General features: G+C 40.8%; 1 protein-coding gene across 3 annotated transcripts; it reads right to left on the bottom strand.

The window, feature by feature from the left end:
- Positions 1-3,773: 3,773 nt before the first annotated feature.
- On the bottom strand, positions 3,774-16,158 carry slc41a3 (solute carrier family 41 member 3). Of its 3 annotated transcripts, none has more exons than XM_086108970.1 (11): positions 15,912-16,158; positions 14,655-14,997; positions 9,061-9,168; positions 8,734-8,805; positions 7,736-7,880; positions 7,318-7,464; positions 6,657-6,801; positions 6,406-6,485; positions 5,617-5,751; positions 5,333-5,481; positions 3,774-3,982 (listed from the first exon to the last, which is right to left on the bottom strand). In XM_086108970.1, the coding sequence occupies exons 2-11, from the start codon at positions 14,961-14,963 to the stop codon at positions 3,812-3,814; spliced, it is 1,461 nt and encodes a 486-aa protein (XP_085965096.1). In that variant the 5' UTR covers positions 14,964-14,997; positions 15,912-16,158; the 3' UTR covers positions 3,774-3,811. The 3 variants fall into 3 exon arrangements, with proteins under 3 accessions (XP_085965096.1, XP_085965106.1, XP_085965113.1); XM_086108980.1 differs by having other exon boundaries at positions 16,022-16,158; XM_086108987.1 differs by lacking the exons at positions 14,655-14,997; positions 15,912-16,158 and adding an exon at positions 11,207-11,925.
- Positions 16,159-20,647: the final 4,489 nt, after the last annotated feature.

Below are 20,647 nucleotides of genomic sequence, written 5' to 3'. Positions count from 1 at the left end.
CCTAGTATTCTTGTGCTTCTTTAGACCAAAACAAAGGATATACATATTATTTTGGTTATTTACAGCAGAGTATGGTGTCATTTTTAATGGTCCGGCCCACTTGACATCTACCGAGGCTATATGCGGCCCACAATGTGAAATGAGTTTGACACCCCTGCTCTAAATTGTCCCTAGGTGTGAGTGTGAGTGTGGATGGTTGTTCGTCTCTGTGTGCCCTGCAATTGGCTGGCAACTGATTCAGGGTGTCCCCCGCCTACTGCCTGGAGACGGCTGGGATAGGCTCCGGCACCCCCCCGTGACCCTAGTGAGGATGAAGCGATGGATGGATTATGATTAGCTATTATTTTTTTTTGGGGGGGGGGGGGTTGTTGCTATTCAGGCAGATGTTTGAAGCATGTTTCCTCATGCAAGTGCCACTGAACAAAGTCCACCTGCCTGTCAGGATGAATGTCAAGTGCATCCAAACCTGAGGTTCAAATTCACACACACTGTACATAGACCTACATTGAGCACAAACAGTATTAGTCCAAGTGAATTTTTTATGCTTCTACTTGATGTGCTCCTTATTTGGTAAACTGTTTTCCCAATTTCAATTTTATAATTACAATCTCCCTCCCTAAAATCTGTCACAAACATTCAAAAAAAATTTTATATTAGTGTAAGAGTAGCAGTACCCCATAAGGGCAATTGTGTTAATGTGTACTCATCTTGAAAAACCAATTTCTTCTAGCACCTTCATTTGAATGCAATGTGAACGACACAAGTGTTTGTGAGGACACTCTCGAATAGCTGGCAAAAACAAAACAGGAAATGATGGTGCAGAAGAGAAACTTTTAGTCAGGGCTTCAGTAAAAGCATGAACCATGTTTCCCACCCTGTAAACTGAGCAAAACAGAGGGTGAGAGAGCAACAACATCAAATAGCATAACCAAAAATGACCCAACAGTATAACGTGGTAACCCCAGACCAACTGGATCGTTCACGAGATAACTCTCATAGTGTAACCATGTCTCATGTGTGACCCTGGATGCTAATAATACATCTAAATAGAAATGACAAAGGTATAGGATTATATATGATTTAGTAAAAACTATAAGCTTTTGCAAAAGAGGTCCTTGCTGATCATTATACCGTCAGTGAATCTAAAATTGCCAGTGCACACCCGCGACCTTCATGGGGTTGAGCAGTAGACTGTTTTTATTGATGAGCCAGTGCCAGGAAGCCAAGCCATTATACCGCCTATAACACAAAACACCCCACCTCCAGCCTTTTGTCCTTGAAGTTTTGAGGATTGTCTCTGTAGTTTTGGGAAAATTATCAACTTTGTTTCTCTGCATTGAGTTACATAACAAACCAATTCTAACAATATTGCATCTGTGTTTACATGGGGTAGAAGGGGGAAAAAGGGTGAAATCCAAGTTTTTCACGAGACCCTGCTCCAAAATGATTTTTCCATTAAACAGTAAACAGTTTGTTTTTATTCAAATATAAAGACAAGAGCCCACAAGTAGAAACTTGCCAAACAAATCACGTTTTGATGACAGACTTTTTTTTAAAGCACACAAGACAGATGAGGTGACAACGATCCAGACCTTAATTCCATACATATATAATAGATGTGGGCGTGTCCATGCAGTCACAGTCATGGTAACAGAAGTGCAACATTAAAACACTGCCAAAGAACAAATAAAAGAATGAGAGTATTTTCTCAATGATTGGCAAGTAGTGTTGATACTGCAGAGGAGCAGATGTTTATTAGAGGTAACACAACACAACAGCGTGGCTTCGTAGTCAAAGACTACAGGTGCTAGACTGGCCTGCCTGCAGTCCAGACCTGTCTCCCATTGAAAATGTGTGCTGCATTACAAAGTGGAAAACAACAACGGACTGTTGAACAGTAGAAGCTGTACATCAAGCAAGAATGGGAAAGATTTATACCTCCAAAGTTTCAACAATGAGTGACTTCAGTTCCCAAAAGTTTATTGAATGTTGTGAAAAGGTGAAGTAACATAGTGGTAATCATGACCCTGTACTATGTCGGGGCCATAAAATTCAAAGTTAATGATCATTTGGTCAAAAGAGTTTTTGTCTTTGTAGTGTATTCAACTAAATATAAATTGAACATGATTTGCGAATCATTGTATTCTGTTTTTATTTATATTTAACACAACGTCCCAACTTTATTGGAAGTTGGTTTGTAGATGAGATGATGGTATCCAAGTATTGGGTGTTGATTCGTTAAGGTGGAGGACAAAACACAGCAGTTGAATGAGGCAAGTTGTCTCCCTTGAGCAGAGGTCACTATTTGAGGAAATACGGCATTTGAGGCTCACGATGTACACCGTGGATAACATTCAAAAGTGCAAGTACAGTATGCAATCAGTTGTTTTTGGGTTTTTTTTTTACACCGGCTGTATTTCTTGGCGTCTTGTCGTAACAGCATGACGTCATTACTTGACAGCAGACGGATACTCAGAGTCCCATCCATGATTATAAACATTCATTTTTTTTCATCGTTTCAATTTCGTTTGTTCGTTTTCTAGTCACGGTCCTTTTCTGATCCAACAAGGAGGAGTTATGATAAGAATAAAAGTGCAGTTGTTTTTGGAAAGTGGCTGGCTGCATTATTTGTTCAATGTAGGTCAAAATCATGTTGTGATATTCGGTAGAAGCTGAGCCACCGGGGTGAAGAACGAGCCGTGTGGACATTTTTGTGATGTGTGTGTTTTACGCTTGTAAAATACATATCTTGGCGGTTCATTAGAACCAAAGTCAAACTACTTTTCTATCTAGAAAGACAACACGGCTATGCAACACTGACTAATGTGAGAATGTCTGTGTCGAATACTACCTGAATATTAAAACAACGAAGATGAATTTCTAATATCAACCCTGAGGAAAATAAGACTTTTTATTTCTTTTTTTAAAAAGAGTCGGAATATGTACAATCTAGAGACTTGTGAGTGAGCTGCGTATATCTATCTTCAAAACTTTTTTTTTCAGAGATTTTAGCATTACATGAACGGGTCGGGTTCTTACTTGCTGGATTTGATCTTGCTGCATGACAAAATGAATGCAAATTCAAATGTGCTGTTGAGCATACGGGAGATGAGAATTTTAGAATTTAAAGGAGGCTAACAACTTGCTGAAGTTTGGTTTATGATTGTCTCAACTGCGACGATCAACGCGTTGCCAAGAAAGGAGTCACAGTGCTCTCTAGTGAACACGCCATGCAACAAACATTAAAAACAGACCCAACAATAAAACATCCCAAAATCCTTTCTTATCAAATATTTTCAAACATAAATAACATGAGAAAAGGATTTGAGTCGTCGACATGGTCTGACCTTGAGCAATTATGAGGTGAGGAGTGAGTTCCCAACAAATGTTCAAATGTCCTACGTTGATGGAGCCATACTCACGATTCATGTGGTGTCATGTGGTCACACGGGTGGAATTCAGCAGAAGTGTTAAGCCCCCCCACCCCGTGTCGCCTCCAAACCATATCTTGTCAAAGCAAGGACAGAGTGGAGGAAGAGAGAATGCAAAAGAAACCACACCACTCTTGGAAATACAGAGAAGCCCCCCATTTCTGTGATTAATCGATGTGCTGTAAATAAATATTATTTACAGAACACACAAACACAGACGGAAACATTACACAGATTATTTATGGTCTATGTAGCATTTCCGAGTGTGTTTGGGTCAGAGAAATCTTCCTTCCTGTATTGTCCTGATATGTGTCTGAAAAGTAACAGTGGGGGGGGGGGGGGGGGGGGGGGCTCAGCGAAGCGGAGTCAGCGAAGCTGAGTCACAGCGGCTGACTGTGAACCGATGACAGATGGTAGCACAGGGCCAGAAAGCCGGTGCCCAGCAGGTCTCCCAGGGCTGTCAGGTACGGGATGGAGAAGTTGTCGGGGTCCAGCGAACGTCGCCACATCGTGCGAACAATCAGGTCAGCCGCATAAAGTAAGATGGCCACCTGGAGCAAGGAGAACACTGAGCTAAGCAAGCAATAAACCATCGAAATATGGATTAAAATAAAACAGAAACAGGACACCGATAAAGAACGGGAGTGAATTCGACCCTGCAACTATCAAGCATGGGTGGTTGTATCAAAGCTGTAACACAGAGGCAGGATGGTGATCGTGTCGGGTATTATGCAATAACGGGGAGATGACTCCCATTGATGGCTGCGCAGACACCCGCAGCGGCTCCTCTTGTTTTGTGTTGAGAGGGAAGAAATTTCATCTGTGCTGTACGTTACACATACAGTACATTTGACAATAAAGTTTAATCCAATCCAATCCAATGACACTCCCGCCATGTCGAGTCAAGTGGCACAGGCCAACAAGAATTGCATTCAATATGAACCCTTTCAGGGACAGCGGTTACTACAGTGGACATCTTACCATGTTATCAGGTTACAGGGTGCATGAAAGGGTTATAATTTGAATCTGAAATGACATACCCTTTTTTTTTTTAGATAAAGAAACAAAATAACAAAAATAATCAGTCCGTTTTTGATTTAGGATTGCCAATAAAAAATTGACAGAGACACGCCACGCATTGGCGTACTTAGTGTGATCTCTGTTGAAAAACAAAAAAAACTAAAAATAATAATGAGACTGCTAACGAGTTTGCCAAGTCTACATGCAATGGAGTAATAAATGGTTTCAGTACTCTGAATCAACCAGAAGAGGGTGATGATAGATGGATAGATCTATCCATCTATTTTCTGAGCAGCTTTGGGTCTCGGGGGGCACACACATCGACAAACAATCATTCACACTCATAATCACATCTAGGGACAATTTAGAGTATTCAATTAATCTTCTGCGCTTTTGGAATGTGGGAGGAAACCGGAGTACGCGGAGAAAACCAACACAGGCACAGGGAGAACATGCAAAATCCACACAGGAAGACAGCAGCCCGGAATCGAACGCCGAACATGCGAACCACTCGACCACCGTGCCGCAAGTGCAACTATTAAAGTCCAAACTTTTGTTTTGTTTGCTGACTGAAGACCATAAGACTCATTATGAATTTAAAAAATAAAGTATTTTGTAATCTTTGCACTCGATCAACAGAACTGCAAAAGAATTAACAAACAGTTACAAACAATCCTTCACGCCAACGGGCAGTTAGAGTCTTTCATGAATCTAAACATGCATGGCATGACCACATGAAAACACCACCCACAAAGTCCGAGCTGAGATTCAGACCCAGATGCCAAGACGAAGAAACCCACATGCCATCGCGCCTCTCTTGTTATCGAGCTACAGGTTACTTACGCGGTGTCTGCTGTGAATACGATGCCGTGTGAACGTACCTGCAGCAGAGCAGCGCACAGGTAGCAAGCAGCAAAGGCGAACGTGATTGCCACCTCGTCTCCCTGCAACAAAGAGATGGCGTAGAGGAAGACCAGGTGACCGGGCATGACCAGCATCAGCAGCACGCGTGCCGACTTGGAGTTCAAACCTGTGGGATTTGAAAGACACAATCCACTGTAGTCAACATTGACCGCTTCTGTTCCATAATCAGTTGTTGCTTGCTCAGACCACCCTAATAAAGGCTCTTTTTCTTGACAGCTGGTGGTGTCAAGGGATTGCTTACCTGAGGAAAAGAAAGTCATGTAGGGATTGGGCCAATGCTGCCTCATCTTGTATGGCAACACTCCTGGGATGCTCCAGAGATGGAGGTAGGTCGACAGTCTGCTGGCCTGGATGGCTACTAAATTGCCAGCAACACCTAAGATTGACAGACAATAAACACAGTTGACCCGAATATACGTACTCTTGTACATCACTAAAAAAAACAAACGGAAGTTGAAGCTTTTGCCAAACCTGAATGTATCTTTATCAGAAACTCAGAGAATATGATTTTTTTTTTGAGTATATGATCATATGTATTTTTTTGTCTTATTTTTTTCCGTTAACTTACCGTATTTTCCGCACTATAAGACACTTTGGAGTATACGGCGCACTTTCAATGAATGGCCTATTTTAAAATTGTGTGCATGTATAAGGCGCACCGCATTATAAGGCTCATAGAATAGAAGCTACAATAATAACTGAGGTTGTGTTCTGCAGCCACTAGATGGAGCTACGCTAAAGGGAATACAATACAATTCAATACAGCTTTATTTACTGTATATAGAGCCTTAAAAAACGCTGCAGATTTAATAAAATGCTTTACAGAACATTTAAAATATTACGTCCAAGAAATCTGAATATTTATCCACACATAAGGCACATTGGATTATAAGGCGCACTGTAATCTTTTGAGAAAACCGAAGCCTTTAGGTGCGCCTTATCGTGCGGAAAATACGGTAATGGTAATGGTTTACACATTTGATGAAATCCTCAGACAACCTTAGTCAGTTAGTCGTTTCATTCATCTTACCGTTGATAACTGGTGTAAAAACAGCCATCCCCTCAAAACTAGGATTACTGACCGTCTTGTCCAGTATCACACCTCCAAGGCTGGAAATACACATAATGTTGGGAAATTAAAAAAAATAAAATAAAAAACCATCAGAAATCTATTTTCAGAAGAAAGACGTGGAAAACATTTTTCCCCTCGTCTATGGTAACAACTCAGATGTTAAAAAGTGTATGAAATGAACATTGACTGTGGTGTTTCGATACTCGTACCTGCTGATACACATGGCTATGAGAACAGGTTGCCACCCTGAACAGAGAACTTCTCGACTCTGAGGGTTCTGCCGGGCCACCACAACCCAAAGTGGAATAAGAGCCAAGAAGATCAGACACACCAGGGGGGAGAGGTACCATGTCTCTGTGGACCACAGACAACTGGTAAATAAATACTCGACCTGAAATATAATAATGCAATAGACAAAACTGACATCCAATAAGAAACACAGTGCTGATAGTGATCATACAAATGCCAAAACCTTTCATGATGGTCAGCCTATTCTCACTTTACTTCTTACTGTCAGTTAAATCATTTTATAATCTTTCTGCAAGTATTATTACTTTTTTTTTTTTTTTTAAGCTATTCACCCATTTCAACACCCGGACAGGTTGGGCGCACCTTCCAAAAAGCCAGCAAAGGCATCAAATTTAATCACGCACGATAAATATATCATTAATCTTTAAAAAAAAACTGACAAGGGGGTTTAAAGATATACATTTTCACAATTTTCTGTTTTTGAGTTGAAGTTACTTTTATCAAGGAAAGGTCCAATGCACTTATAATAACATTGTAAATGTGTGCAGCTTTCCACTGAGCGTGCATCACAACCTCCCCAGCTCAGAGCTGGCCTGCTGTATGCCAACTGCATTTCCTCACCTATGTGTTCGTAAAGGGTGCTGCTGACGCCAGCCAGCAGGGAGAGGGTGATCAAATCACCCAAACTGGCAGCAATTGGTGTGGCCACATTATCCGGGTTGATTCCTACCTTCCTGGACCCTATGATCACTCCAATCATCAACAAGCCTGCGAGGGAGAAGAAGTTAGAGTGCAGTTAAGGATAAATGGAAACGAATTTTAAGTGTACAATTATTTTGTTCATGATATCAATCAAATAACTTGTAGAATTGATGTTGGTATTAATCTCGAGGAAAATCCTGTCATGTTGCATGTTTGACGACACGACTTGGCCAAAACAAATGAAAACAATTACAGGTAATGAACTTATCCTGGTATCCTGGAATATGTATGGTTAAAATATGATGCGGGACAAAGCAGCAAGTCTTGGGTCACTGACCTAAAGAGAGAGCTGCCACAAATGCGGTGATAATGCTACTAGCGCACAGAACAGCTGCTTGGTTAAATTCAACCCCCCCTCTGGAAATTGCTCCTAAACACACAGCCGCAACAGCCGCAAGGAAGCCCACGACAGTCGCTTGGACCTGTGGAGAGTGCACAGTGACACAAACATTACTAAAGACATTTATGGTTTCAATTTGGGTGAGTACCAATAGATATCGATATCGGGCCAGTACCAGCCTTTTTTTTCAAGGTACAGTATCCTCTTTTGGCCATTTTACTATCAGGAACTAAATGGCATGCATGGCGGTCAGAATGTCCATCCTCTCATATACCCATTGAGATGCAATTTCTGCAAGCAGGTGTCTATTTATAAGGTTCACATTAATGCTTAAGGTGCATTAATAATGTGTTGCTACCAAAATGTGTTCATTTGCGAAATGAATTTCTGACAGACAGTTTGACACACTTATTCGAAATAGGTAAAAAAAAAATTTTTCCTCAATATCAGTTGATATGAAATACTTGTGATAAAGTTTTAGGCCCCATCAGAGTTAGTAGTTTGTGTTTAATTTTGGACTTAAATTCTCAAATGGGGAGTGACCGTTCTACTTTTTGTCAAAAACAAACAGGTCTTTCTATTACGTGACCTGTCAGTGGTTTAATAGAAATTGGTATCAGTGGTATCGGTTACTCGGTATCGGTGAGGGGGTCAAGTTTGTACTGGTGAAAATAAAAGTGCTATCAAACTTCCCAAGTTGAAATACTAGCAATTTAGTAGTTAGACATTTTGGCCAATAGTCCCTAAACACTACAGATATAGGGAATTGATCAAAACCAAACTAGAAAATATTAATGGGTGTAAATATTATATGTGTAAAAATATGTTATATTGTATTTTCTACAAGTGTTTAAAAAAAAACCCAAAAAAACCCCTATGGTTATCTTTTTCCTTAACATTGCTCACAAACCCAAACCAATCACGGCATAGCTCACCTGTATTAGTGCAAGATTGCAGCACACCATGTTCCATTGCTTATTCGGGTCGTCCATTTGTCCTGTGTTGGCCTAAAGAAAAGGCCACACAACAAAATGACAGTCATCCATCCATCCATTGCATTGAATGAGCTGCAGAAATGGATGGACGGAAATTCAAACATTTTACGGGTAAATGCAGTCAAAAAGGCTGTTTCCATTTATTGATTGGCTACAAATCTCTTCATTTCTAAATTGCTCTGTGGAACAAAAAACAATTGAGTTTCTTAGGGAGGCAGTCAGATTAGGAAAAATATCTTACGCGCAACTATTCTCATTATATCTCACCGCAGTGGAGAGGCGAGCAGCGAGGGTCATCTCCAGGTTTCCCTTGAGTCCGACGAGCGCAGGGACGAGAATAAACACCTCTGTGATGACCTTGAACACATCCCAGTGCTGAAAGACACACGTGAAAATGAACATGGTTAAGCTCAGTACAGGGGATTGAACAACAATGGAGGACTCCTCATTTCAAAAATAGAAGTTTTGGATTTATTAAAGAGAATATGCTTATGTCTACAGATGTACCCGATGAGCCTCCTGACCAGCTGATGTCATGACCAGCTACTAGCCTATTTCCCCTTGATTGCACGTCCTTGGTCATCGTGCGACAGCACAGGTTCGCCGGGGGCACAGGATGCACAGTTTGGAGCTCGCCTCTTTTTTTTCCCCTGACTAAAAGTCTACTTGGCAGGTTCATTGGGTTTAGATCTTTAAATAGATGCATCGAAGGCAACGGCACAGCTGCCAAGGGAGAAGTGATACAGAGAAAAGGCAGGGCGGGAAGAAAATGTGCAGTTCAATGCAAAAGTAAACGTTCGTACATGATCGAATCAAAAAAAGTGCAGCTATTTTCATGGAAGCGGATTCAAATGCCAAAACAAATGCAAGCACACTTGGTAGTTTTGGTAGGAACATTCTTTAGCTCCAATGATGCAAGATGGGGGTCCTCTGCTTCCATTACCGTAATTCTTCAACTTACATCCAAAAGCAAAAATTCACACTGTACAGTCGAAAGGGGTACATGAAGATATTTTTAGACACAACTCAGAGACCTGTTCTCAGTGAGCCCAATTATCGAAATGAAATGCCCCCCCCCACCCCACGTTGTCTTTTTGTTTGTTTCATTCAAGACCGCTACTTCTCACACGTTATCGTCATAGTGGGGCGAAGGCTGCAACATACACTTCACACAATGGATGCGGACGGGCGGATTCAGGCGACCGCTGTCACGCTGTGAGGTTATATCGGCAGACAGCCTGTTTCAGCAGCAATACGTCTCCTGCTGATGGTAGTGTGTCGGGCAGGGATCCAACGGTTAAACTAAGCGTTGCTTGGGGGATCTAGCAGAAAAACTAAAAGATGTCTGGCACATCTTGGCAGACCATGCCTGTATCATTACAACATTTTCAGCACAGACACATTGCTCATGGATGGATGGATGTCTAAGGACAAAGTGATGAATACTTCAACAGCTTCTAAAACTAGTTATTGTATTTATTTATTTTGGGGGGTTGGCGAATCTTTCTCTAAAACTCTGAACACTTATGACACTTAAAAACAGTGTCATAAGAAACAGAATACTGCTGCCCTGAGTCGTTAGGCCAAAAGCAGAAATCTGCACGGGTGGATTTTCTTTTCCCACTGAGCACATCATTCCTTTCTTGTATTTCTTTAGATTGCAAACTATCACTCATGAACTTCAATGCAACTGTTTTTAACTTGAGGCCGTTTTATTTTACGCCTGTATAGCATCTACCGGGCGGCCCGGGGGTCGAATGGTTAACGCGTCGGCCTCACAGTGCAGAGGTGCAGGATTCGATTCCGGCTCCGGCCTTCCTGTGTGGAGTTTGCATGTTCTCCCCATGCCTTTGTGGGTTTTCTCTGGGTATTCCAGTTTCCTCCTACATTCTAAAAACATGCATGGCAGATTCATGGAACACTCTAAATTGTCCCTAGGTGTGAGTGTGAGCGCGGATGGTTGTTCGTCTCTGTGTGCCCTGCAATTGGCTGGCGACCAGTTCAAGGTGTATCCCGCCCCCTGCGATAAACTCCAGCATGCCCCGCGCCCCTTGTGAGGACCCCTGCCGTCTTCCATACGCCAACAAGAGTGTTGTTAAATGTTACATTATCCAGTCTTATATTTCATGAGTCACTTATGCAGTATTGACATCACATTGTTTTAAATTGTCGTTATGCTTTGTAAAATATATTTTTGGTAATATTTTTAGCATTTGGATTAGTTTTTTGGGCTTTACATTTTCAATGGGAAATTCTGTTTTTCTTCGGTTTTTGTTCGATTCGATTTTACAACAGATTAATCTGGAAAATAGAGTGAACTGTATATATACAGTATATATATATTTTTTTAAAGACAGATTTTGGTTCGTGAGAACTCAATATAACGTGTCCTTCATCGGACAGATTTTCATACTTGTATCAGGTCCATGACGACACCAGCGAAGACCAACCCGAGTCCTGAGACCAGGAATGGCACCAAGACCTGCAGCGCAATGAGCCAAGCGCGCTCAGGTAGAAAACCGTGTTCCGAGTGCGTCAGCTTCCATGTCACACTACGTAACTTATTCCCGTGGTAGCGCAGCTCCAGCTTGAGATGAGTCACAGCCATGTCGTGTGAAGGGGTTATCACAGGTTAATGTCGTCGTGCCACCCCAGGAAATGTGAAAGTTGGGAGTTGAGGCAGTGGAGGCAAGAAAGAAATTTGAGAAAAAGGATCGATGTCTTCAGCTCCAACGTGAGAACTGATCAGATCTTGCGGTCTGTCCATAAATAAAGTACGACGTTATGAAAAGTCCAAAAATAGCAACAGCTTTTTCCTTGAGAAGCTTACACGAAATGAAGCAACAATAAATGCAAAATCAAACAAACAAACAAACAAAAAAGTCAATTCAATGTCTCCTAATCTGTCTGGGCATTTGATTGACGAGTGAAAGCAACAACATTAACCTCCAGGTCTCACTTAAAAGCATGAAATACATTTAATCCATCATGCTAAATTTAAATTTGAGGTAGATTTAATTTACAATGACTGTGTCCCTCCCCCCCACCATTCCGTTTAAGTGGAGTTTGAGGTTTCATTCAAGGAATAAACCAAAGATGTGTGTCAGTTAAATTATCTAACTTTCAGCATGATATTTAAATTTAAGATAAAACACAACACGACACACAATTACAGGGATCGTTTACAACTTGTGATGTTAGCAAAATGGATCCAGTGAAACCTGATAGCTAAGAAGCTTCATTCAAAAGTGACGAAAAAGTGATTAAAAGGATAATTTGCAGTATTTAAAAAAACAACAACAACATAATCCACAGTCACATCCAAGTGACACGTTAGGGTTTACATTCTGTCATATACACATTTAAAGTTACTAAGACAGTTTTAGGGTGGTTTTTTTTTTAGAACTTTGACCACTAGATTTCGGTAACGAGTAAAATATTGTAAATCTGTGCTTTCGTTACATTTTTAAGGAGACCGAGTTCAAGGTTACTTTTCAACCTGCCATAAAATGATGCGCGGCATCTGTGACCCAGTGATGAGTCAGCAGTGACGATCCATTTAGCAGCACCACTTGGTTTAACACTATTCCCCTGCCATTGCTCAAAAACTCACAATTCTTGCCCGATATGTACAATCCAACTCTTGCCTAAGATGTTCGAAATGGTTTTTAACTGACCAGGCTTTCAGGAAAAAAATAAAAAGTTGTTCAAATGAAAATAGAGGTTGAAATGACAAAAGTACAGATTTCCGCGCAGTCCTCATTGCATTTAGTCCTCATTTTGATCTCCTGAGCGGAACCACAGCCACATCACTCACAAAAATGATATAGTTGACAGTTTAATGAAGGACTGAATCCAATCTGTCTGGAGCGAGCAGTGTTTCGACTACTGTCCATCTGGTCTCTCTCTCTTTCTCAGTGAGGGGGCGGGGGGGGGGGAAGAAAACAAAACAGGTCCGTGCTGTCAATAAGTAATCCAAAAGACCCTGTCACAAGATGCGGCAGCTGCTATCTGAGTGGCTCCAGTGTTCCTCCTCTGCTGGACAGCATCAGGGTGGTGGTGTTGCTCTCTCTCCTCCGCTCCACTCTGCTGTGACGTAGCACACGAAAAGGCGGGGCCGTATCTCCCTGCAACGTCATTCCCATCCAGGAAGGCATTGACAAGCTTACCGGCACGCACTAAGAGTCTTGCTTTTTCTCGACACTTGTCTCCCCCACAACCTGGCTGCTTCTGACCATCTGGATGTAATGTTCTACTGAACGCTATCCCTACTTGTTCTTTTTTTTTGGTCAACCTTCCGTATATCGTGCCCACCCTTGCCTTCATCCATTGCCTTTAAAAATAAAAATAAAAATCCATTTGTAGTACAGACTTTTTTTTACGGTATATGGCTTAGTATACACAGTAGCCAATACCAAGATAAACGATGGCCTACCTATGACAAAAAATTCTTTGAGTCTGTTCGCCTGAACAAAAATCTTCTCTTTTACCTTCCTCCAAAAGCAATTGCCAAATATGCCCTGGCTGTAAATTGCATGATATGTATGGATCGGTTTATGATGCCAGATTACTTCTGAGCGCCAACTCCCCGATTACCCTTGCTTGGGACTAGAAAACCTCAGAGGTTGGTTGTTGAGTTATAGATAACTGTGGCAGAAACACCTATGGGGTCCAATACACTTCCAATCCTCCTTTGCCAAAACCCCCCCGCCCCCAAACAAAACTGTTACTTGGGTCCTTTTCTGTAAATTCACATATTCATGTTACCCGCAAGCACATCAACGCAATCTAGTTTCAATTTAATAAGTTGCACGTGTATCTTATATGCTGCAATTTTAGACTGAGATCGGTTTGAGCTAAGGGGCCAACAGAGAGCATACTCTTTAATACAGAATAAAAAGTGGTCAAGGTGTCAATCACGATGGTATTTCTCAATGGGAAAATGATGTCAAGTGTGTGTCAAGATGACGACCTAAAAGCAGAATTCTTCTTCTTCTTCTTCTTAGTAGTAATAGTAGTATTTTTGGTCCTGCATTCAACAAGCGTCTTGATGGCGTCTTTGCTCCGCTCCCCTTTTTAGAGTGTGCATCCATTTCTCAGACACAATGGACTTTTTTTCCCCCCTCCTGAGACTTAAATTGAGCTAAAGGTCATCTTGTTAGATAAGATTGAAATGATTTCCCCAGGTAGGAATAGACAGTACTTTTTCTCATAATTTCAAAGCATCTGTACAGAAAGTAATATGATCAGCTTTGGGGTGAAACAAAACCAAACAAACTTAAAGAAATAGGATTTAGGAAAACAGTTACACCGCAGCTACAGCCAGAATATTTTTGTCTTCGTGTCCTTTCCATTCAGACACCGTGTGTCCTTTTAAATCCACCCGAGGACATATTCAGGCAAACCCATTATCAGTCACAGACTGCGAGCAATTGATGGTGCTCAGGGTGTGATTAAATGTGTTCATCAGTGAAGAGGAAAGAGGAATGAGATATCTACCAGCTCATCACACAATATCCAGCAACAGGTCTGATAGTTGGTGGTAAACAGAACCCCCGGGGGGTGATGAAGGACAAATTGGACCACACACACACATTTAACGGTACAGAAAAATAACCTTTTCAGATGAATTAAAACTAAGGAGGCTGCTGAAAAGACAAAAACAGCAAATTGTACATTACATGGACCAAACACCGAAACAGCACAAACCTATGCTAAGAAATGTTTTTCTGCTTTCAAAAATATATATTTCGCATTTTCGGGGTTCAGGTTGGTCAAAAAAGGACAGAACCTGCTGATCTGAGGTCACAACCTTATGACGGATGAGGTCATCCGGTATGGAGAGTTTTGAATGAACTTACCTGTACATGATCCAGCACCATCCCTGCCATCACCATTCCCATCCCAGCCAGCAGGTATGGAAAAAGAACTTGCAGACATATCGCTCGTGATGACTCCTCTTCATGTTTGGCTACAGCTACTTTGAGCTTGGCTTCTGATGGCTTTTTAGGAAGCGGCTGAAGTTTAGCGGGTAAGGTGAGCTGTTGTCCATCCAAGGCACCGGCCAGACCTGCATTGGGACCTACACTCGGGCTCTTCCCTTTGGAGCGGGGCTTTTTGTTCTTTTTCCTCTGGCGACTTTGTTGTGAGGTCTTGTCTTCGCCAGGCATGATGTCTGTACTGGTAGTACTGGCGCTGGTTTAACTAGGAACATACAAATGATATGATTCAGGATGATAGAAGACGTGTGCTGTATAGCTCATCCTCAAAAATGACATCTCTTGTTTACACTATGTGGAGGAAGTGAATAACAATGTATTGACGGAAATAGTCACTCTTTTGACATTGCATCCACTCAGCAATCTGCACTGAAAAATGATGGAGTTAGCATTCCTTTTGATTGTTTGCTTGGTAGTTGGCAGGACTGTGCACAATTAATTACGTAATCGATTTTCGAGGAAATTATTTCAACGTGGACAGAACTGTGCTAGTGTTTAGCACATCTTCCTCCTGTGTAGCATGTTCTCCTCATACTTGCATTAGGTTACTCCCGGTCCTCTGGCTTCTTCCCATATTTTAAAAACATGCAGGTTAGGTTAATTAAAGACTCTTAATTGCCCACATTGTAGTTGTCGATATGAGCGTGAATTGTCTTTCTATATATTCCCAGTGATTGGCTGGCAACCGATCACTCTCTCGGCCTCTGGGCCAAAAGTTTGTCGGGACCCTAAGGACAAACAACAACAAAAAAATTCAGTTGCAAAACTGGAACAGATGCACTTTTTATTGGTTAGATTTCAGAAATGTCTCCAGTTTACTTAGAGAGTGCCTGAATAGTAATGATTTAACTCAGGCTTTTGCAGTGGTTTCATTTGTTAATAAATAATTGTACTTGGTGGAAGTTTTTGCTGTAGTGTACAGAATTGTAGTCATTATATTATAGTGCATCTATCCACTTTCTATAATACCGCTCTAATGTCGCGACTGTGCTGGACCCAGCTGACTTTGAGCGAGAGGTGGACTGAAGTCAGCTGGAGTGGCACCAGTGTGTCAATCGTAGGCCACATAGAGACACTTGTTCACACACATAAACAGACCAATTTAGAATCTGCATTTACCGAAGAAATGTTTGGTGAAGCTGGAGTACGGGGAGATCATGCAAACCCCACCGACCAACCATCCATTATTTCGCCGCTGTTACTGAAATGTAACAAATATGAATACACACATTAAACGGCCAAGGCGTTCCGAAAATCTGGGAGAAAGCACTCATTTATCGATGTCCATTTCATTGGAAATTAAAATAAGAAAAACAGCGGATGAGTTTGGAGAAAGAGACTGAACGTCTGTACACCGGAAATGGCCATGCCCACAGCCCATAATATCGCTTCTATGGAAACCGCTGCCAAACTAGGCGCTCTCTGATTGGCTGAGAGAAAGAGTAAAAGTGTTATGAACTCTGAGGCTGCCCCCATGTGGATAACGGGGGTAACTGTTCTCCCTCATCTGTACCGTACGTTTAACATTACATACTCACACACACGTTTATCAAACTCAAATGTGCAAGTGGATGAATCAGTATTAAAAAGAACAATTAAATAAAAGGAACAATATTACATTGGCAGTAATGTTTTTAAATTTATGAAAAGACAACATACTGGCTGGATGTGTTACTGTATTTTGCACTGGACAGTAAAATGAAGTGTTAAAAACATGCATGCCACTCTTTAACAAAGACTATGGTCTTCATGCTGAGTGAACATACTCATCAAGTTATTGTGCCTGGAAAAAGAACCTCTTCTGCTCTCCTCCCAGAATGCAACATACATATGGCTACAATACAAAGAGGGAATAACAATTTAAAGTGAGGTTGAGATTTAATTTATAGTCCTTACCTTTGTCTTCACAGTTTGAGGGGGTGTGTTCATGTAGCCGTGCTAGCCACAAACTTCCAAGAATACCTACACATTGCTCAGAGAGAGAGAGAGCGAGAGAGAGAGAGAGAGAGAGAGAGAGAGAGAGAGAGAGAGAGAGAGAGAGAGTGTGTGTTTGTGTGTGTGTGTGTGTGTGTGTGTGTGTGCGTGCGTGTGTGTGTGTGTGTGTGTGTGTGTGTATAACCATTTTTAGCATACTGTAAATGTCTGTCTATATTGAGGCTGAGCGCATATTTCTTCTTGATCTTAAACTGTGTCTTAAGTACTACACGCAATATATGAAGTATAGTGCGCATGCATCATGGGGCACCGTCTTGAATTTCATGGCATTAGCAGATCAGACCACCCCCTCCCTCTTCCTCCTGTCCTATTCCATCTCGCTCGGGTTGATGACAGTAGCCAACATAACTTGCACTTTGTCGGCCATGGAACAAATTTACTTGACATTGGAAATACAGTTTCTAATCAAGTTGAAGTTCAAGTATCATGTTGCAAATCAGGTCACTATGACAACTGTACTATATTGATTCTTGACTACCAGCATTCTTTCTTTAAGGCTCAGATTTACCGATTAAATTAAAAACATGGAATGTAAACTTCTGCCTGTCTTGACATTGTGGCTTTCTGTGACATCTATAATATGCTACAGTACATCCATTCATTCTGCAGTCATAGGAATTCCATCTCTTTAAAAGAAGCGACTCTTGGCTTGTCAAGAAGAGCTTTTACAGCTCCCAAACGGCTTTTAGATTTTATTTGTTGGTTTAATTAGTATAAGGTAAAAAAAAATAAAAGTAATAAAAAAATAAATACTAATGTAATGCATTATGTTAAAAATGTTTTTTTTTATTATTAAAATATGGCTTTATTTACCTATTTTCGGTTCACTGGTTTGATTAACCATAAAGTATGACTTGTTTGCAGTTGCCAAAAATATCAATTGTAGTGCCGGGCAACAATTATATATCAATACATATTGAAATTGTGTTTCATTTAATTTTTATCTTTCATCAATGTAATTGTTTTTCTAATTTCAAATAGGTAAAAAAAATCAATAATTATCAATAGACTGATATGAAATACATATATTGTGATACACCCAGCCCTACTGAACTCATTATGTTTAAAAAGAGGTTTATTTAATCTCGAAATCAACTAGTTAATTAGACTTGTATTTAATAGTTGTGTGAACTACTTAGTTCAGGTTAAATATTATATTTTAAAATAAAGTTACCAAAATTCGACTTCTACTCCTTCGTCCAAAGAGTAAAAAAAGAAACAATTTATTTGCCCTATTTTGGAGAAGATTCCCAAGAGATTACTACTGTTGCTCTAATGCACAGTCTCCAACATCAACCGGACCTGTTGCATGTGACAAACTGGCAGAAAAATTATTAATTCTATTAATATTATAACATGTAGTGTGTGGTTAAGGATGACACCGTTGCTCATGCTTTTCACATTCCTTTATGCCCACAAGTGCTCACAGAAACCACATTCATTGAAGAGCTGCGATGGGCCACAACTCACACCCAGTCACTCCACACACTGACCCCCTCACTTGAGCCAAAGTTCAAGCTTAAAGGCCCTTTCACACTGCACTTAGCGGCATGCCTTTGACAAACCCATTCTTTGTGTACATGGTGAAGGGGGCACTGCGGAATGCAGCGTTGATGGGCAGCTTGGCGTGGCAGGAGCGTGTTTGAGGTACCTCGAAGTAAAAACTATTCTATATTAAATTCTGTTTGAGATGTGATGTCAGAAAGTGCCTCATAGGAAAGCGTTGTGGGGAGCGATTTTAGCGATTTAGCGCTATTTTGGTTTCAATGAATATGGTGTCTCAAGCTTTAGGACACGAGCGAGATGACTGATATACTGTGTCATGTTTAAGAAGACACTGCTGCCTGCTCAGCCTGAAATACAACTCAAAGTAGTCTTGGAACAGTATCTTACAAAATACTCTAAATTCTCCACGTTTTCACCAATGCATTAGAAAAGAATGCACCCATTCCCCTTCTTCTTCTGCTGCTAATCTTCTCCTTCTCCTCCCTTTTCTAGTTCTCTTTCTCTAGCAACAATGAAAAACAAATCTTGTTGAGGTGCGGTCTACTTTTCTCCAAAACCAGTGGGGAAAATCTTCCTGTTTACTTCCCGGTGAGCAATTGTGACATCACACTTGCAAATACGGGCACGATGGCACCGGGGCATCGTCATTCTTTTGTGCCGCGGAGTGGAACTTTCACACAAGCAAATGCACTGCGAAATGGCTTTGAATGTTTCTTTCCTCCATTGCGCTTTCATCTTTGAAGATATTATATCCACGCTCCAAATAAGAAAGAGCAACGTAGATCTTAGTTCACTTCCGCTATTTATAAAGCGCGCTGTAAAGCCTGCTGGCTTCTACGGAGCCACTCAGGTGACACGAGAGAGGAAAAATAAACATTGGGGTTCTCTTGTAAAGATTTGCGTTGCCTCGCAAACATTGCGAGAGAATGTTCTTCCTAAGACCTCCCTTCTTCTGTTGGAACAAACAGCAAAACCAAAATACATACTGTACATTTAAAATGATCCCTGAAAGCTCAGCAGTGGCGTTCCGTCAGGGCCAGCAAGGCCTTCTCTGCTGGCCTAAACATTCTCAGAAAAGTAAATTTAATAAATTTACTTTTCTGAGAATAACATAAATTTAATTTATTTTATTTTCATAAATATTTATATTTCATAAATACTGTATGTCAACAAAATTATTCTCTGTATTCTTTACGTCATATTATTTCCACTTAGTCGAGTGGCTTTCAATGTTATTAAAAATAACATAACTTATTTATTACGGTAGAGTTTTTAACCAATCATATTTCAGATAGCTTATGTTGCCAGGTAAACTAAATTAGCTCGGGGCCTTCAGATTAAACAGAGCAGGCCCCTGTGCGCTGTCAATGAACGGGTACAGTCAGCTTGCAATAGCCAATCAGATCACGAGTCTGCGTTCCAGGGCCAGCTGGAAGGGTTTACGTCGACACTGGACGTGTGCGTTCGGTAATTGGATTAGCACCTGCTAGAGGGAGCTGTTTCTGCATTTTGACCCAAAATGGCCGAAGGAGAAGACGTTGATCTGGTTGCAGGACTACTTTCCACACAATTTTCAAGACGGACCTTCCACTGGATTTACCAATTTAAGTTGTTTTACCAAGGCAGCAAGGAAACATCAGAGCACGGCTGGGTACTTACAAGCTACGGTGCGTTTAAAAACGTTTGGGGACACTCGCGTAGATCTGCAGCTCAGTGAACAGGCACTACATTTGATGAGTAAATGAATTTTATTTTACCTTACTTCTTGTTATTTTATTTCGTTAGTATTAATGGTCACGAAATTAAATGACAAAGATACAAAAATGTATCAAATAAATCGCCTCACCTGCAATTTATAATGGCACATTGTAGTCAGCTTCGTGCACTAAAATTCGTTCAATCTCAGCTGCTCAACATTTTCAGTTATTTGCTATTGCATAGCCTATTCTCAAAATGCAAATGATATGTTAATTTTATTTTCAAAGAATAGTTTGTTTTGTTATTGTGTGGTTGGTGTCTCATATGAAACTGCGACATTGCGCAATTTATTGGACAGACTTGTTTATGATCACACAGCGTAATTTGGGTGGCATTTTATTTAGTATTTTTTAAATCTTATTATTTTTGACAATATCTGTAAATTTAGTTTCCTGCTCTTAATTGTGAATGCATACTTGATGGGTTTAAATGCTCCTGAAATTAAGTGCTACCTGACGAGCCTATATTGTGTTAATGTACCTGTATGTGACGTCACTGAAGGCCTAAGGTTGAAATGCACGGCCCGCCACTGAAGCTCAGGTATCATATTAATGAGCAAAGATGAAAACAGAGGACGTTTGTGCAATTATTACAGT

Source organism: Hippocampus guttulatus, chromosome 1 (assembly GCF_054856545.1).
Source record: "Hippocampus guttulatus isolate MCC_2025c chromosome 1, RoL_Hgut_1.0, whole genome shotgun sequence".
Lineage (NCBI taxonomy): Eukaryota > Metazoa > Chordata > Actinopteri > Syngnathiformes > Syngnathidae > Hippocampus > Hippocampus guttulatus.
This window is presented reverse-complemented; position numbering and strand designations above follow the sequence as displayed.